General features: G+C 39.6%; 1 protein-coding gene across 1 annotated transcript in view; it reads left to right on the plus strand.

Annotated features, from left to right (window-relative positions):
* Positions 1-14615, plus strand: part of cd40 (CD40 molecule, TNF receptor superfamily member 5) — a 15582-nt gene extending 967 nt beyond the window's left edge. Inside the window, exons 2-9 of the mRNA XM_037683792.1 lie at positions 111-204; positions 3159-3281; positions 3361-3507; positions 3624-3711; positions 10386-10444; positions 10766-10861; positions 10955-10992; positions 14299-14615. Coding sequence (XP_037539720.1) covers positions 111-204; positions 3159-3281; positions 3361-3507; positions 3624-3711; positions 10386-10444; positions 10766-10861; positions 10955-10992; positions 14299-14514 — 861 coding nt within the window. The 3' untranslated portion in view covers positions 14515-14615. The remainder of the gene's footprint in view (positions 1-110; positions 205-3158; positions 3282-3360; positions 3508-3623; positions 3712-10385; positions 10445-10765; positions 10862-10954; positions 10993-14298) is intronic.
* The last annotated feature ends 420 nt before the right edge of the window (positions 14616-15035 follow it).

Consider the following 15035-nt stretch of genomic DNA (forward strand, 5'->3'; position numbering starts at 1 on the left):
TGTGTGTGTGTGTGTGTGTGTGTGTGTGTGTGTGTGTGTGTGTGTGCAGGGGTGATAATTGTTGTATATGTAGCAACACTGTAAACATGTGGGTCTTTTTTGTTTCCCAGGTTTTGAGTTCTGCTCAGCCCGCTCCTGATCTCAGCTGTGATCCTGCCACAGAGTATGCTAAGGATGGGCAGTGCTGCAAGCTGTGCAGACCAGGTGAGATGAAAACACTGTGGGCTCCGAGGCGTCACTTATATCTACTGCAGCTGGAGGTTCCAAACAGGCAGGACATTAATAATAGTAATAACACCCCTATAATAAGTAATATCACCCCTAACTTAGCTTTCTTTTCACTTATTTTTGTCCTTTTGTCTGTAACTAGATGCATCACTTTTCCTTTCACCACCCTTCTGTCAGTGAGACGCCCCTCACCCAGCTGGTGCAGAACACTACAGGATCTGATTTAACTCAAACCTGCAGGAGCATATGTATCTTCTGTGCTCATATTGTCTTAAGGACTAATTTAATGTTTTGTGTTTGCCCTAAAAGACTGTGAAAGCAGCACCTAAAATTTGATTTGACTACGATCCGGAGGGTTGTGATACTGTAATAAAACAGCATATATGTATATAGACATAGATGTATAAAATACATCTAGATGTATCCATAATATGGTATATGGTATAAAGTTTATTCATTTTAAAAAACAAAACAATTCCATAAACTATATAAAAAAATACAAGAGATTTAAAATGAAAGGCAGCAGAAAGAAGAAAAAATCTTATTATATCTGCCCCTTTTTTCAGACAATTAGTTCAGTCAAAATAATCTTCAAGTAACAGAACATAATCACACTTAAGACAAATTAATTAGTGCAGAATCTCTAAAAACTAAAAGAAAGTATTTTGCTTAGTTTTTGTTGATACTTCTGTGTTGAACTTCCTCTAAAGTACTGACAAAGTATTTATTCAAATGTAGGACATGGTAACAAATAATAAACTCAAATAAATATGATCAGCACTATAATGCACTTCCAGTATAGTGTAAGACTCTATGAAGTCATTTTTTCTTCCAAATCACCCCCAAATTCCATGTATGTAATTCCAATGAAACTTTTTCTAAAAGTGTCTTTGCATATTCTAGAGTAATAAAATATCAGTATTAGAAAATTTGAACAAAAATAAAGCAAGTTTTCAGTTTAACACACCAAACTTTATTGATATATAGTAGTCCCTCGTTTATCAAGGGGCATCCGTACTCTGAAGCCCCACGATAAGTGAAAAACAGCGAAGTAGGAATGTAGTACTAGTAATAAGAAGTAGTTTAATTTAGTATGTATGTATGTATGTATGGATGGATGTATGGATGGATGGATGGATGGATGGATGATGGATGGATGGATGGAAACAATGTTTCTAAACTCTCTAAAAGAGCACAGAATGTCATGATTTCAGCTCCCTGCCTCCTCTGCTCTCAGCCACCTGCAAGCGCTCTTGGCCATGCCCACTTCTCCGCTCTGCACGGAGAACAGCTGCTCAACTGCAGCAGGAAGTTTATCCTGCAGTGTGGGCTGCACAAATGCGCAACAGGTGCTAAATAGTTTAAAATAATTAATTTCAAATTAAAATTTCATGCCGATCGTGCGGCTCATCAATCAGTCAGCCAATTGTGTGTCATGTCCAATCTTATTTTGAAAAACCACGATGGCGCAAGTCCTCGAAAAACGTACCGCGAAGTAGCAATACTGTACTTAAAAATCTCTTTGTATTGTGTATATTTCATTTATAACTAAAAAACATTAAGTTTTGTATGCACTCATGACAAGCAGTTTCTGTTTGTATACACATTATTTGGGGTACGTAGTAACCAAAACTGTAAAATTACAAATCAACCCAAAGCCATACTGAGTTCAAAGCTGGCACACCAAAGAGGTGACTAAATTTAGAAAAACTAGTTGCATGTTGGACAGACCTCAGTAATTACATTTTTAAACAAAATGTATTATTTTTTCAGCCCCTGGCATTTAACTCAGATTAGAGAGCAATCTTTGTGTTTTAGTCATTCTTTTAGCTTTAACATGTTCCATGTTTTTATTGATTCTTGTTTTTCAGCCCTGTGCAAAAAGATTATTCATAAAAAAACAATTATTTACATGTCAATATGAAACACATTTTTATCATCAACATAGTCCATGCTCAATAATCCAGGTATACAATCCAACATTTTTCAGTCAGGTCATCTGAGCATGGACTGGATCTGAGCATTTGAGCATGGACTTTGTTGTTTTCAACCAGTTTGACAGGACTGTCAACAAGGAAGAGGGCCGGCAATGGAGGAGGGGGCGTACAAAAGAGACCATCTTATCACAAACAAAACTGGTTTGTTCCACTTTGGAGTAAGCAGTTGGGAGAATAATCAGTTTTGTTGTGTGTTTCCTTGACTGATGAAGCCTTCCGGATCGAATGCGTAACGTTTCAGCACAAAAAAAGAAACTGTCCATTTTAATCATGTATACCGTAATCTAAATGTTTTACTTGAAGCACGTTTTGGAGCCTCACCCAGGTGGTGGGAGGCTTTTTACAGTGTGTTTCTCACCCACTTTTTCCTTCGTTGTGTTGCGGGGAGCTGTTGTCTGTCTCCAGCAGTCACTGTGTGAGAGGTGGGGGACACACTGGACAGGTCTCCAGTCCATCATAGGGACACAAAGAGACAAATGAGACAAACTCACTCTCACCTAGGAACAATTTAGAGTTATCAATCAGCCTAGCATGCAGGTTTTTGGTCTTTGAGAGGAAACCACAGAACTCAGAGAAAACCCTTGTGTGCACGGGAAGAGCATGTAAACTCAACACATAAAGGCCCCAGGTTGGCTGGTGAACCTGCAATCTTCTTGCTGTGATGCAACAGCACTAACCACTTCACCACTGTTCTGCCTCCATTCAGACACTTATTCATATAGTTCTTATATGTTTGTACTTTATATGAAAAACTTTCTATTATCTCACTTGTACACTTATGAGCATATTGTAGACAGAGGAGTGTAAAGCATCTTCAGGGCCAGAGGACGGGGGATCAAACCCCCGATCGCTCCCTTGGAAGACGACCATCCAACCACGTGGCTGAAGCTGCCTCCACATGTAAAACACTAAAATGATCAACTTGCTTTGCAGGAAAAAGAATGACGGTCCTCAGCAGCTGCACTGACCCGGTGTGTGATGACTGCGGGCTGAACGAGTATCAGGATAATTACAACAAAGAAGTGAAGTGTAAACGACAGCCGTACTGTGACCCGAGTAAGACCCGGTGACGATCACACAATGTTGGTTACAGTTTAATGTTGTGCTTCTGACATGGAGCACCTTCTTCTTTCAGATAAAAACTTTGAGGTTGCAGTCATTGAAAGCAAGACAGAGAGAACCACCTGCTTGTGCAAACAGGGATTCCATTGCTCCAGTCAACAATGTATCACCTGCGTCTTGGACCGAAGCTGTGAGCCCGGAGACGAGCTTGTTTTAGAAGGTGTGCCGTCTCTTGTTGACAAAAGGCGTATTTTACTCCTGCAGACTGATTAGTTACTTTTGATTTATGCTGTAGTGTAAATGCTCTGAGTGTTTTTAACACTTCTTGTGTTTCAGGGAATCGGACTCATGACACAGTTTGCCGCTCATGTCCTAAAGAGACATTTTCCAGCACGAGAAACTCTAAATGTGTGAAATGGACAGAGTAAGTATTGGAACACTTGAAACACACAGAAACACTTTGTACAAATTAATAAATCCTCTCAATCTAACCCTAATCTAACAGTTTAAACAACTTTAAATAGCAATGTGGATATTTGTTTTAGTTCAGTCATTTATGGGTTCCTATGGTTTTGTATAAGTAGTAAATTATGGGTCAGTTTGAGCTCAGGCTGTCTTTAAGGCAACTTGGAGTTTTTGTGCCCCATCGTGGAGTGAAGAGGGGAAATTGGACATATCGTCCATCTGTCCATCTTTACATGTTGTGGCCATAATAACTTGAAAAATAAATGAAGTATCAAATTCCATTTTGGTGTGTGACTGCATCCAGGCACAAGAAAGGTCACTATCGCAGACTGGGTTGCTATGTCAAAATCCAAGATGGACATATAATGGTAAACCGACCACCCCATCATTTGAGAAAACTATGCTTTCTAGTTTTTATATTGCTTAAAAGTATATCCATCCATCCATCCAAAGTCTGATCTCAGGGCAGCATCTTAAGCAGGAAAGTCCAGACATCTCTTCTTTCCACAGCCACCTCTTCCAGCTCTTCTGGGAGCAAACCATAGTGTTAGGCCAACAGAGACGTAATCTCTCCAGCGTGTCCTGGGTCTTCCCCGTGGTCTCCTCCCAGTCGGACATGCCCGAAGCGTCTCCCTAGGGAGGCACCCAGGAAGCATCCTTACCATGCCCGAACCACCTCAACTGGCTCCTCTTGATGTGGAGGAGCAGCGGTTCTACTCTGAGTCTCTCCCTAGACTTCTCACCCTGTCTCTAAGTGAGAGTCCAGCTATGAGATTTTTGGTGCTTGATTAGTGAGCACTTAGGGACACAGTGGTGTTGTTGTTTAATATTTGACTCAAGTGCACCCCCTACATTATTCAAACAGTTATATCTCAGTGAAAATTTATTTGATCTGGACCAGATTTTTGGTGTGTGATTAGTGAGCACTTAAACACACAATGGTATTGTTGTTTTACTTTTGACTCAAGTGCGCCCCCTAGATAATTCAAACTGTTATATCTCAGTGATATATCATCCGATCTGCACCAGATTTTTGGTGCTTGACTAGTGAGCACTTATGGACACAGTGGTGTTGTTGTTTAATATTTGACTCAAGTGTGCCCCTAGAATATTTAATCAGTTATATCTTAGTTATGTATCATCTGATCTGTACAAAATTTATGGTACGTCATTATTGAGCACTGATGGACACATTGCTTTTGTTCTTTAATATTTGACTCAAGTGTGCCCCCTAGATTTTTGAAAATGTTCTATCTCAGTGATATGTCATACGATTTGCTCCAGATTTTGGGTGTGTCATTATTGAGCATTTCCAGACACATTGGTATTGTTTAATATTTGACTGAAGTGCGCCCCCTACATTATTCAACCTGTTATATCTCAGTCATATATCATCTGATCTGTACCAGATTTTTAGTGCGTCATTAGTGAGCACTTATACACACATTACTATTGTGGTTTAACATATGACTCAAGTGCGCTTCCTACATTATTCAAACTGTTATATTTCAGTGATACATCATCTGATCTGGACCAGATTTTTCACTCTTCTAGCTTGGCATTGTGTAAGATACAAGACTAGAACTGTATTCTTTAACTCTTATTTACAACATATGACATGTTGAACTGTTTAAAGGAAGTCCTTTACATTCATGACAAAACAACAAGTGTCAATTACTCCTGTCTGGAAGGTTGGACTTCAGCCAAACTTGTAAGACTTGCAGCCGGACTCATACTGATATGGGCGGTAGGTGATTGCAAAGTTTTGGTATATGCGTATCCTGGTGGACGCGTGCGAGAATGGCATGAGAGTATTCACGATGGCAACTGGAAGGCATAGCTTGAGCATCAACAGTTGCAGGTGATGTAGAAGGTATGGTGAATGCGTAAACTGCTGAAAAGTCTCATGCATTTCTTTAGATTTTCTTTACCTTTTTTCTTGATAGGAAGAAAACCATTTTATATTAAGGTTTATATTTGGACAATTTTCTCTTGTCAGCACAATCAGCAAGGCATCACAGGGATTTGAACCCTGTCCCACAAGTGGGAGTACCAATACCATTGCCTTTTGCTTTTTTGCTGACTAGGTAAAGCAAAATTTACATCAAGACAGCATAGAAATTTCAAAAGGTGAAATTTGATTACTTCTTAGCTTGTTCTCTGTTTTATTCATTCAATTTCAACTTTGATAGGTTAATCACATTGAGTCTGGGAAAATTATTTACAAGACAGTTCATTTTAACAAAGGGTTGTTCATTATGGAAAGCCATTTCATTTCAAAATAAATATTGCTTAGAAATTATTAATAAATATTCCTTCAAAATAAGTAAATGTTCCTATGAAAAAAAAACATTAAAATATAAATGTTTAGTTTATTATCCAACATGTAGTTTTAATTCATTTCAAGACTTATTTCTCATTTTTTTTTAATAATAGATTCATTTTATGACATTGTGTAAATGTACTTGACATATTTCATGGATTATTAGTTTTGAATCCTGTCTTTCATTTTAAGCTCTTTTTATTTAATCTTGTTATAGTCAAATGAGAGGGCAGGGTTTTCTTCATGTTGTTGGATCAGTCATAGCATAATATCCCCCTTACTGAAATGTTTCATTAAGCTATTTTCAAATCATGAATTAACTGTGTTGGTAAATTATCAGTAAATAATAATTATAAAAATAAGTAAATAATTAAGAAATCTTTGAGTGAAAATTAAACATTTCTATTTTAATGTTTTCTTGCATGGGACTGGACCTCCCATCCAGAGCTGATGGCTCAGACGTGGCAGAAATTTGGCAAAGCAGCCGTGGACCTGTTTGCAAAACGAAAGAACGCTCAGTGTCAACTATGGTTTTCATTGAGCCCACGAGACGAACCACCGCTAGGGGTGGACGCGTTTGCTCACAGGAGGACGCTCTCCTCCAGGCGGGAGGAGCGATCAGGAGTTACCCAGAAATAGGCCAGCACCTTTGGGTCTGGCCGCTGAGCGGATCCGCTTAGAGAGGATGGGTCTCTCTCAAGATGTAGTGCGTACGATCCAGGATTCACGTGCTGCATCCACCATAGCGCTGTACACATCAAAGTGGACAGCTTTTCAGTGCTGGTGTACAGAGAAAGGTCTAGAGGCCACCTTCATGTCCACTAGGTGGCGTGCTGTCCTTTCTGCAGCAGCTGATGGACAGAAATCTGGCATTCAGCACGATTAAATCGTATGCTGCAGCCTTCTCGTCCTGTCACAAAGGTTTCGGGGACAGAACAGCTTTTAATCATCCGCTGATGAAGCGTTTTTTAAAAGGTGTACAGAGACGCAAGCCTGTTTCATGCCCACTTGCTCCACAGTGGGATTTAATGCTGGTTCTGCGAGCCCTGATCAAAGCTCCATTTGAGCCACTGAATCAGGTTCCAATTAAATTCTTGTCTCTTTAAACAGCCCTGCTGCGAGCTTTAACATCCGTTAAGAGGGTGAGTGATTTATCTGCCCTCTCTGTCGCTCCGTCATGTCTCAGAATTCAGGCTGATGGCAGCTCAGCTGATCTGAGACCTAACCCAGCGTTTATGCCTTAAAACATCACGAGCTCTTTTAAATCAAGAGTGGTATCGTTGGAGGGTTTTTTCCCTCACCCCACAAATCAGAAGAAGAAGCATCTTTCCATCTTCTCTGTCCTGTGCATGCATTGACGTGCTACATAGCACGCACGGCCGCAATGCGTCAGACTCTATATTTGTTTGTGCATTATAGAGATGCATCTGCAGGTCGCCCGTTATCCACCCAGTGCCTGTCACACTGGCTGTGTGAGGCCATTTCTGAAGCCTATAGAGCATCAGATTTAGAGCCTCCTGATAACCTCAGGGCGCACTCGACCAGTGGTATTGCATCTTCGACTGCTTTACATAATGGTATGACAATGCAGGATATTTGCACTGCGGCCACGTGGTCAACACCCTGCTCATTTATTTGCTTTTATTTACATGATGTGTCGACTCATTCCATGACGCATTCTGTCCTTAGTGCTTTAACAAAATGAATATTGTTGTTTCATGGAATCTTGTTCAAACTCACATCTGACTGCATGCATTTACAGTGTGAGATGTTGTTATCAGTCACAAGTTGTGACTGTTGTTCTTGTTCTATTGTCACTAATCAGTTCATGACTATTGTTACCAATCAGTTCATTTGTTATTATTAATCTGTTCATATTGATCAACTGTGGATCTGCTTGGTTCACGGCCTTTTTCAGCCTCTTCCTTTTCTCCGTTGAAAACTTTTCCGGGGTGTTCATGCACTCAGAACGCATAACTACGTAGCACGCATCTGTGCATGGTGCGCGTAATTACGCAACGCGCAATTACGCATATGGAGAGCTGAGTGACAAGATATTTTTTGGGCAAGCTGGCGCTTCATATGGTGTTCGAATGGACCCAGTGAGGCGAGGACTACATCTTCTTCGCCCTTAACCCACCCGCGACAGCTCTTAAAGGGCGAAGCCTATACGAAATAGAACGTTGGTTACATACTGTAACCCCAGATTCTATGAGTATAGGCGTAGCCCTTTAAGCGTCGGGCCTCACTGGCTCCTAAATGGCTGAAGAAAAAGCTATTTGGGAGCCGATTACCCGCTCTTAACGTAATTTATATGGTCCGGGTGGGGTCCACACAACAGGTGGGCATGGACTAAACTTTTCAGTGCGATGCGTTGCATGACGGGATAAAACCCACCAGCGACAGCGCTTAAAGGGCTACGCCTGTACGAAATAAAACTGATTCTTCTTCCAACATCTTACTCCAAAGTGAAAATGGTAAATGGACTTTACTTATATAGTGCCTTTCTATCCTATTTCAAGATACTCAAAGCGCTTTCCACTACAATCTGTGTCCTCATTTACCCATTCATACAGCACTCTACTAGATCTCTACAAAGCTAATTGAAAAAATCATTCTAAAGAGACTGGAACAAACTAGTTCTGCTTGTGATTAGATGGTCTCTTTGGTACACCCCTCCTCCATTGCCGGCCCTCTTCCTTGTTGACAGTCTTGTCAAACTGGTTGAAAACAACAAAGTCCATGCTCAATAAGCCAGGTATAAAATCCAACATTTTTCAGTCAGGTCATCTGGACAGTTTCTTTTTTTGCGCTGAAACATTTTGCCTTTTCATCAGTCAAGGAAACGCACAACAAAACTGATTATTTTTCCAACAGCTTACTCCAAAGTGGAACAAACCAGTTATGCTTGTGATTAGATGTTCTCTTTGGTATGCCCCTCCTCCATTGCCGGCCCTCTTCCTTGTTGACAGTCTTGTCAAACTGGTTGAAAACAACAAAGTCCATGCTCAATAATCCAGGTATAAAATCCAACATTTTTCAGTCAGGTCATCTGGACAGTTTCTTTTTTTGTGCTGAAATGTTTTGCCTTCGATCCGGAAGAAGAATCAGTTTTGTTGTGTGTTTCCTTGACTGATGAAGCCTTCCGGATCGAAGGCGAAACGTTGCAGCACAAAAAAAGAAACTGTCCTGTAGGAATGCGCGATATAAACGGTACACGGTAGAAACGATAGAAATTTAGCCTACGATAGAGCTCTATCTTCTACCGGCTAACCGTAGTAATGCTGTGTCTGAAGTAAAATCAGAGTTGTCAGTTTAATCGTTACTTTTTTGTTGTTGAAAACTGCGCATAAGTATTGTTCAAGTGTAAAATCAGAGCTGTCAGATTTAATCATTACTTTTTTTGAGCTGAAAACTGTGCGCAAGTGGCGTTAAAGTCTTTTCTTTGAGAGCTAAGTAGCGAAGCTACAAGCTAACTACAGCCGGCTTGCCGTAGTGTTGCCGTATTCTAACGCATGCACAAAACGCTGTGTTCCGTCGAAAGTTTTGTTGTTTTTTTTTCCATCGAAAGTTAAAGTAAGCGATGGTCAGCTTTAGAGAAACCTGCTCTCTGATCTGTGAAAGTAACGCTGTGTTGTGTGATTTTACTGCGAGACCCTCTGGTCAAAGCCAAAGACTCATTTTGTGTCAACTCTCCATTAAAGCAGATGGAGGCGCCAAATAGAGGTTTGGAGTGAAGTGTTTCAGTGTAAAATGCGGCTCTGTTGCTGTTCATTTCTTAAGACTGGAAACTGTTTAAAACATATGGCTAAAACTACATTTTATATATTTTGCACTGTTTTGCACTACAAGCAAGAAGCCTAATACTTGATTTGTGTATTATTTAAAAACTCTGGACCTAGTAGTGGAATTTTCTTAATTCAAAATATATGATGGCAAAAGGACACCCTATGCTTTTTGAAAAATTCCTATCAAGTTTTATACCCAAAACATATCGCGATATATATTGTTATCGCCACCCTTCACAATACATATCGTGATATGAATTTTATGCCATATCGCACATTCCTACTGTCCAGATGACATGACTGAAAAATGTTTAATTAATTTATTGTTTATCGTGACAGGCCTAGTTGTTTCTAAGCAAGGGGTGTACAGTCCTGGTCCTCGAGGACCATAATCCTGCATGCTGTACTTGTCTCTCTGCTCCAACGCACCTGATCCAATGGTTGAATACCTCTTGGTGTTCTGAAGCCTGACTGATTCACATCACAGGAATTAATCCTTCGATGTTGTGATGATCTTTACAGATGTAAGGAGGGGTTCCACGTTGTCCAAAATGGGACGGACAGAGCCGACATGGTTTGTGGTAAGTTCTGTGTGGGTAAACAGATGACAAAGGTTTCTCATACGTTTCTCTGTCTGCAGCTGGATGTGGTTGGGTGTTGTGGGCGTGTTGTTCATAATGAAACTACCTCTTGGTTTGTGGCTTTAGGTGTGATCTGAGCTCATGTCTGTGTGGATTGTTTGAACAAATCAAAAACTTGTTATTTGTTCTTGTTCTTTGGTTGGGCATTTTTCTACTTTCCCATTTTATCTGTTTAGTTTAAGGCAGTCATTAGTGAATGGGAGGTCTGTGAACGATGAGTGATCTGTTAAAGATGTGTGTTTGTTCTCTCTCGTCTTACAGAGGCAAACAGCCGGACTCATGTAATAATTGCCGGTGTGGTCGTGGCCCTTGTTCTGGTCACTAGTACTCTTGGAATACTGGTGTACAAGTACTTAAGTATGTTGTGCTCAAAATGTTCACAACATGTTGAGAAGAATCAGTAACGCATCAATATATTCAATGTGGGATTTTTTCCCGTCTTTCTCTCAGATAAATCAAGATACAGAGGAGGAAAGATACATGGAAAGGTGAGTTTCTCCTAATTTGTTGTATTGTTAAGACATGACCAATTTAAATTCAATTCAGTTTATTTATATAGCACCATATCACAACAAAGTTGTCTCAGGGCACTTTATAGGAACATTCACATACATAGAAAAGCCAATTAGTAAAGTTCTCTATCTAAGGAAATCAGCAGACTCGTTGAATCTTCACTTTGTCACAGTCTCTCATCCTGAGCAAGCACAAAGGAGACAGTGGAAAGGAAAAACTCCCTTTAAACAGAAAGAAACCTCCAACAGAACCAGGCTCAGCGACCGTCTGCTTTGACCGACTGGTTTGAGAGGACAGGAAGGAGAAACAAACGAACACAGAATGGCAGGTCCAGATGTAGGTCCAAGTGTTCCTCCCCCAGAAAATTTGGAATTATAGATGCCATTTCCTGCATTTTGGTGTATTTTAATGGGTTTTTAAACATCTGTAAATATTTGATAAAATTGATTAAAAACAGGTCTCTCTTGTAAATGAGTCCTCGAGGTTCAATGAGACTAACAACCTGTATAAACAAAGGTTGAATTGAAATTACTATTTTAGAGAGCAGTGAATAGAACAGCTCAGATTCTGTCAAGCATCCTAACTAGGGCTGCAACAACGAATCGATAAAATCGATAAAAATCGATGATTAAAAGCGTTGGCAATGAATTTCGTTATCCATTCGTTGTGTCGCGCGATTATGCGTCTTTCACGGCGCTGCAGAGTCGTTTTGTTTTGTTCACGGGCAGTTCATTGTCAATGCTGACTGACTGAATAAAGTTTAAAAAAAAAAACTGCAGCGCGAGTTGAACAGAGCGAGGGGGGAGCAAAGCAGAGGCGGTGTTTTCAAAGGAAATTAAGTAAATTTTACAAATGACCAACGCAGCAAAAACTGTTCGACCCAAGTCCTCCAAAGTGTGGGAGAACTTCACAAATATAAAAAATGAGAAGCATGCAGCTTTGAAAATCACCGACACGACACGAGAGAACCACGGAGATAAACGTAAACATGTCGGAGTCACGAGGAGGAGGAAGGAGCTGCAGCTGATACAACGTTTCACTCCCAACTCGTCACGTGTTGCAGGTGAGTCTCTAGAATTTAACACATTGTTCTGTTTCCAAGAGAGAAAACGTAACGTCAGTCTCTCTGGAGCTGAAGCTGCTTGTTTGTTTGTTTGTTTGTTGATTAATGACGGTGATAGAGAACGCGTGTGTTACTTTTTATTCAATTTAATTGGTACAAGCAGTGTTTAAATGTGGTTAATAAATAAATCTAACACAAAGATAATAATTTAATGATTAAGCTTCAACTTTTAATTTTCTGGCAAAGTCTGAAGATACTGCAGGTATGGCAGGATGAATTGCATTTAAACAGGAATTAAAGTAATTTATTACATCTACTCAAATGTGTGTAATTAAGTATTTTATATGTGTGTGTGTGCGTGCGTGCGTGCGTGTGTGTGTCTGTGTGTGTGTGTGTTTAATTGCTCTTTTAGCTACTTTTGCCTGAACCTAACACTGTAAGTGAAACAAGGCATTTCTTGAGTTGCTGTAAATTATGCTATAAAACATATTTATTGTCTCATTCCAGAAAACAACAACAAACAACAACAGCCTTCATGATGGACAGACATCATGGACACCACAGCAGCAGCTGTCTTCACTGAAACATCCTGAACATGATCGTCACTGACATGAGGCCTCTGTCGATGGTTGAAGATGAAGGCTTCACTACAATAATCCACACTTTTAATCCAGGTTACAATAATCCACACTTTTAATCCAGGTTACACTCTTCCCTCAAGGACACATTTTACAAAGTAGCTAAATATTGTGCAGGTATAAAGATACATTTGTAGATATTTTTGTGTACATTTATTTTTTTAAGCTATTTGACTAACTTTTATTTTTTATTATTCAATATTTTACTAAAAGAATAGTCAAATAGCAACCTGTTTTTTGTGTGAATTGCTATGTCAGTCAAATGTTCAATTTTGGAATAAAGGGGTGGAAATTAAAACATTGGGTTTTTTTGCCGATTCATCGATTAATCGAAAAAATAATCGGCCGATGAATCGATTATTGAAATAATTGTTAGTTGCAGCCCTAGTCCTAACACCCTCCCCCCCCCCCCCCCCCCCACCACCACCACCACCACACACACACACACACACACAAACTTCAATATCTGACCCGAACTCTTCTCAGATTAATTCAGTCCTGCGCGTTGTTCTGCTCCAATCTCTATTATCACTGCCTTCAGGTGCTTCAGTTCTCAGTTGTCCAGCTAAGAACAATCCATCCATTTATTTTAGATAATAAATTGTCTTTTTAACATTTTGATCACTGTTGTTTTGACAAATTAATGCTGTTGTTTTTAATTGTGATGTAATGTGAATAATACACATAAAACATTTCTCTCGTTGTATATATATATACTGTGTGTATATATATATATATATATATATATATATATATATTTATTTATTTATATTTTTTTTTTGCTGTAAGCTTTTTTATTTATTATCTCAAATATATACAGGAGTTCCAACACATCAGCAGTTGTGCGTGCACTCTGCAGAACTATCTGGAGACGCTCCTGTGCGTAAAATATGCACAGTCTGCAGGGTGCACAGCTGAAGGTGGATGAAGACGCTCATCCCCATGGGACATGCAGTCCACGTCTCTGCTGGGCAGGAGTGTGTGCGCGAGCTGGTGCACGTATTGCGGCTAGAACATCTGCTCCACAGAACATCTCCTCTCGTTGTATTTTTAATAAATAATCTAAATAAAAATGCGCGATGACTTTGGACTTTTAGGGGCAGATATTTGAGTTGCCGGATCTGAGCAAACTTTTACTAGATCACATGCGGTCAAATGAGACAGTTCCCGGATCTTGTTCCGGCAGGATCCGGCTCAAATTAAGCACTGTGCAGGACTGAGCAACAGTTACCAGAAACATTTAGTTGCAGGTGTTGCTGCACAGTGGGGTGGGGGGTCACACCAGATACTGAATGCAAAGGTTCATATACTTTTTCCACTCGCAAATATTTAATATTGGATCATTTTCCTCAATAAATAAATGACCAAGTAAAACGTTTTTGTCTCATTTGTTTAATTGGGTTCTCTTTATCTACTATGAGGACTTGTGTGAAATTCTGCTGATGTTTTAGGTCATATTTATGCAGAAATATAAAAAAATTGTAAAGAGTTCACAAACTTTCAAGCACCATGGAATAGTTTTCATTCCAACAGAACTGAAATGTAATCGTTTGTCTTGGTCTATCTGTCTGTTTTCACAGAGCCTTGTTGAAGAAGTGGGACCAGAACCTTTTCACTCAATTATTGGCGTCCCCGAGGAAATTGATGCTGAAGAGATGCTTCCCTCAGAGGACCACGGAATAACTGAGAATGGAAACTGGTTGGCTCAGGAGGACGGCAAACTGTACAAAATTTCTCATCAGGAATCTCAGATGCTGCACAAGTTATCTTCTGATTCTGATTCTAGTCGTAGTTAAATATTTTCAGTCATGGTGTGTCATGTTTTCTTTGTATATATTTCACCAAAACTTACCTGTAATTGTATTTATTTGTCCCAAGTGTTGACCCTGAAGCCCTGCCTAAATAATGCAGTACATTAAATGAAGACACAAGTACGGGATGTTTTATGACCTTTACGAATCAGAATCAGAATAAGCTTTATTATCTTTGTACTGGGGTACAGTGAAAGTATGTTTGTACAGTTGTCCGAAAGATGGGCGGAGTGCACGTTATCGCTGCTATGATAGCGCACTTTTTTACCTTTGTTGTATCTAAAAGTATTCTTTATCAGAATACTTTTAGATAGAACAAAGGTAAAAAGCCATGAGGATGGATAGTGGTATTACAAAAAAGATCTCTTTGCATCTTGTCTTATCAGGACACGATTTAAGACATCAAAAAACTCTACCAGCAAGCACATTTATAAACACATTACATATGTATCTGATGTCAAGATGTTGATATTTGTCCATGAAGCACTTTCAGATAGGCCACAGTC

Source organism: Nematolebias whitei, chromosome 11 (assembly GCF_014905685.2).
Source record: "Nematolebias whitei isolate Nwh7 chromosome 11, NemWhi1, whole genome shotgun sequence".
NCBI lineage: Eukaryota > Metazoa > Chordata > Actinopteri > Cyprinodontiformes > Rivulidae > Nematolebias > Nematolebias whitei.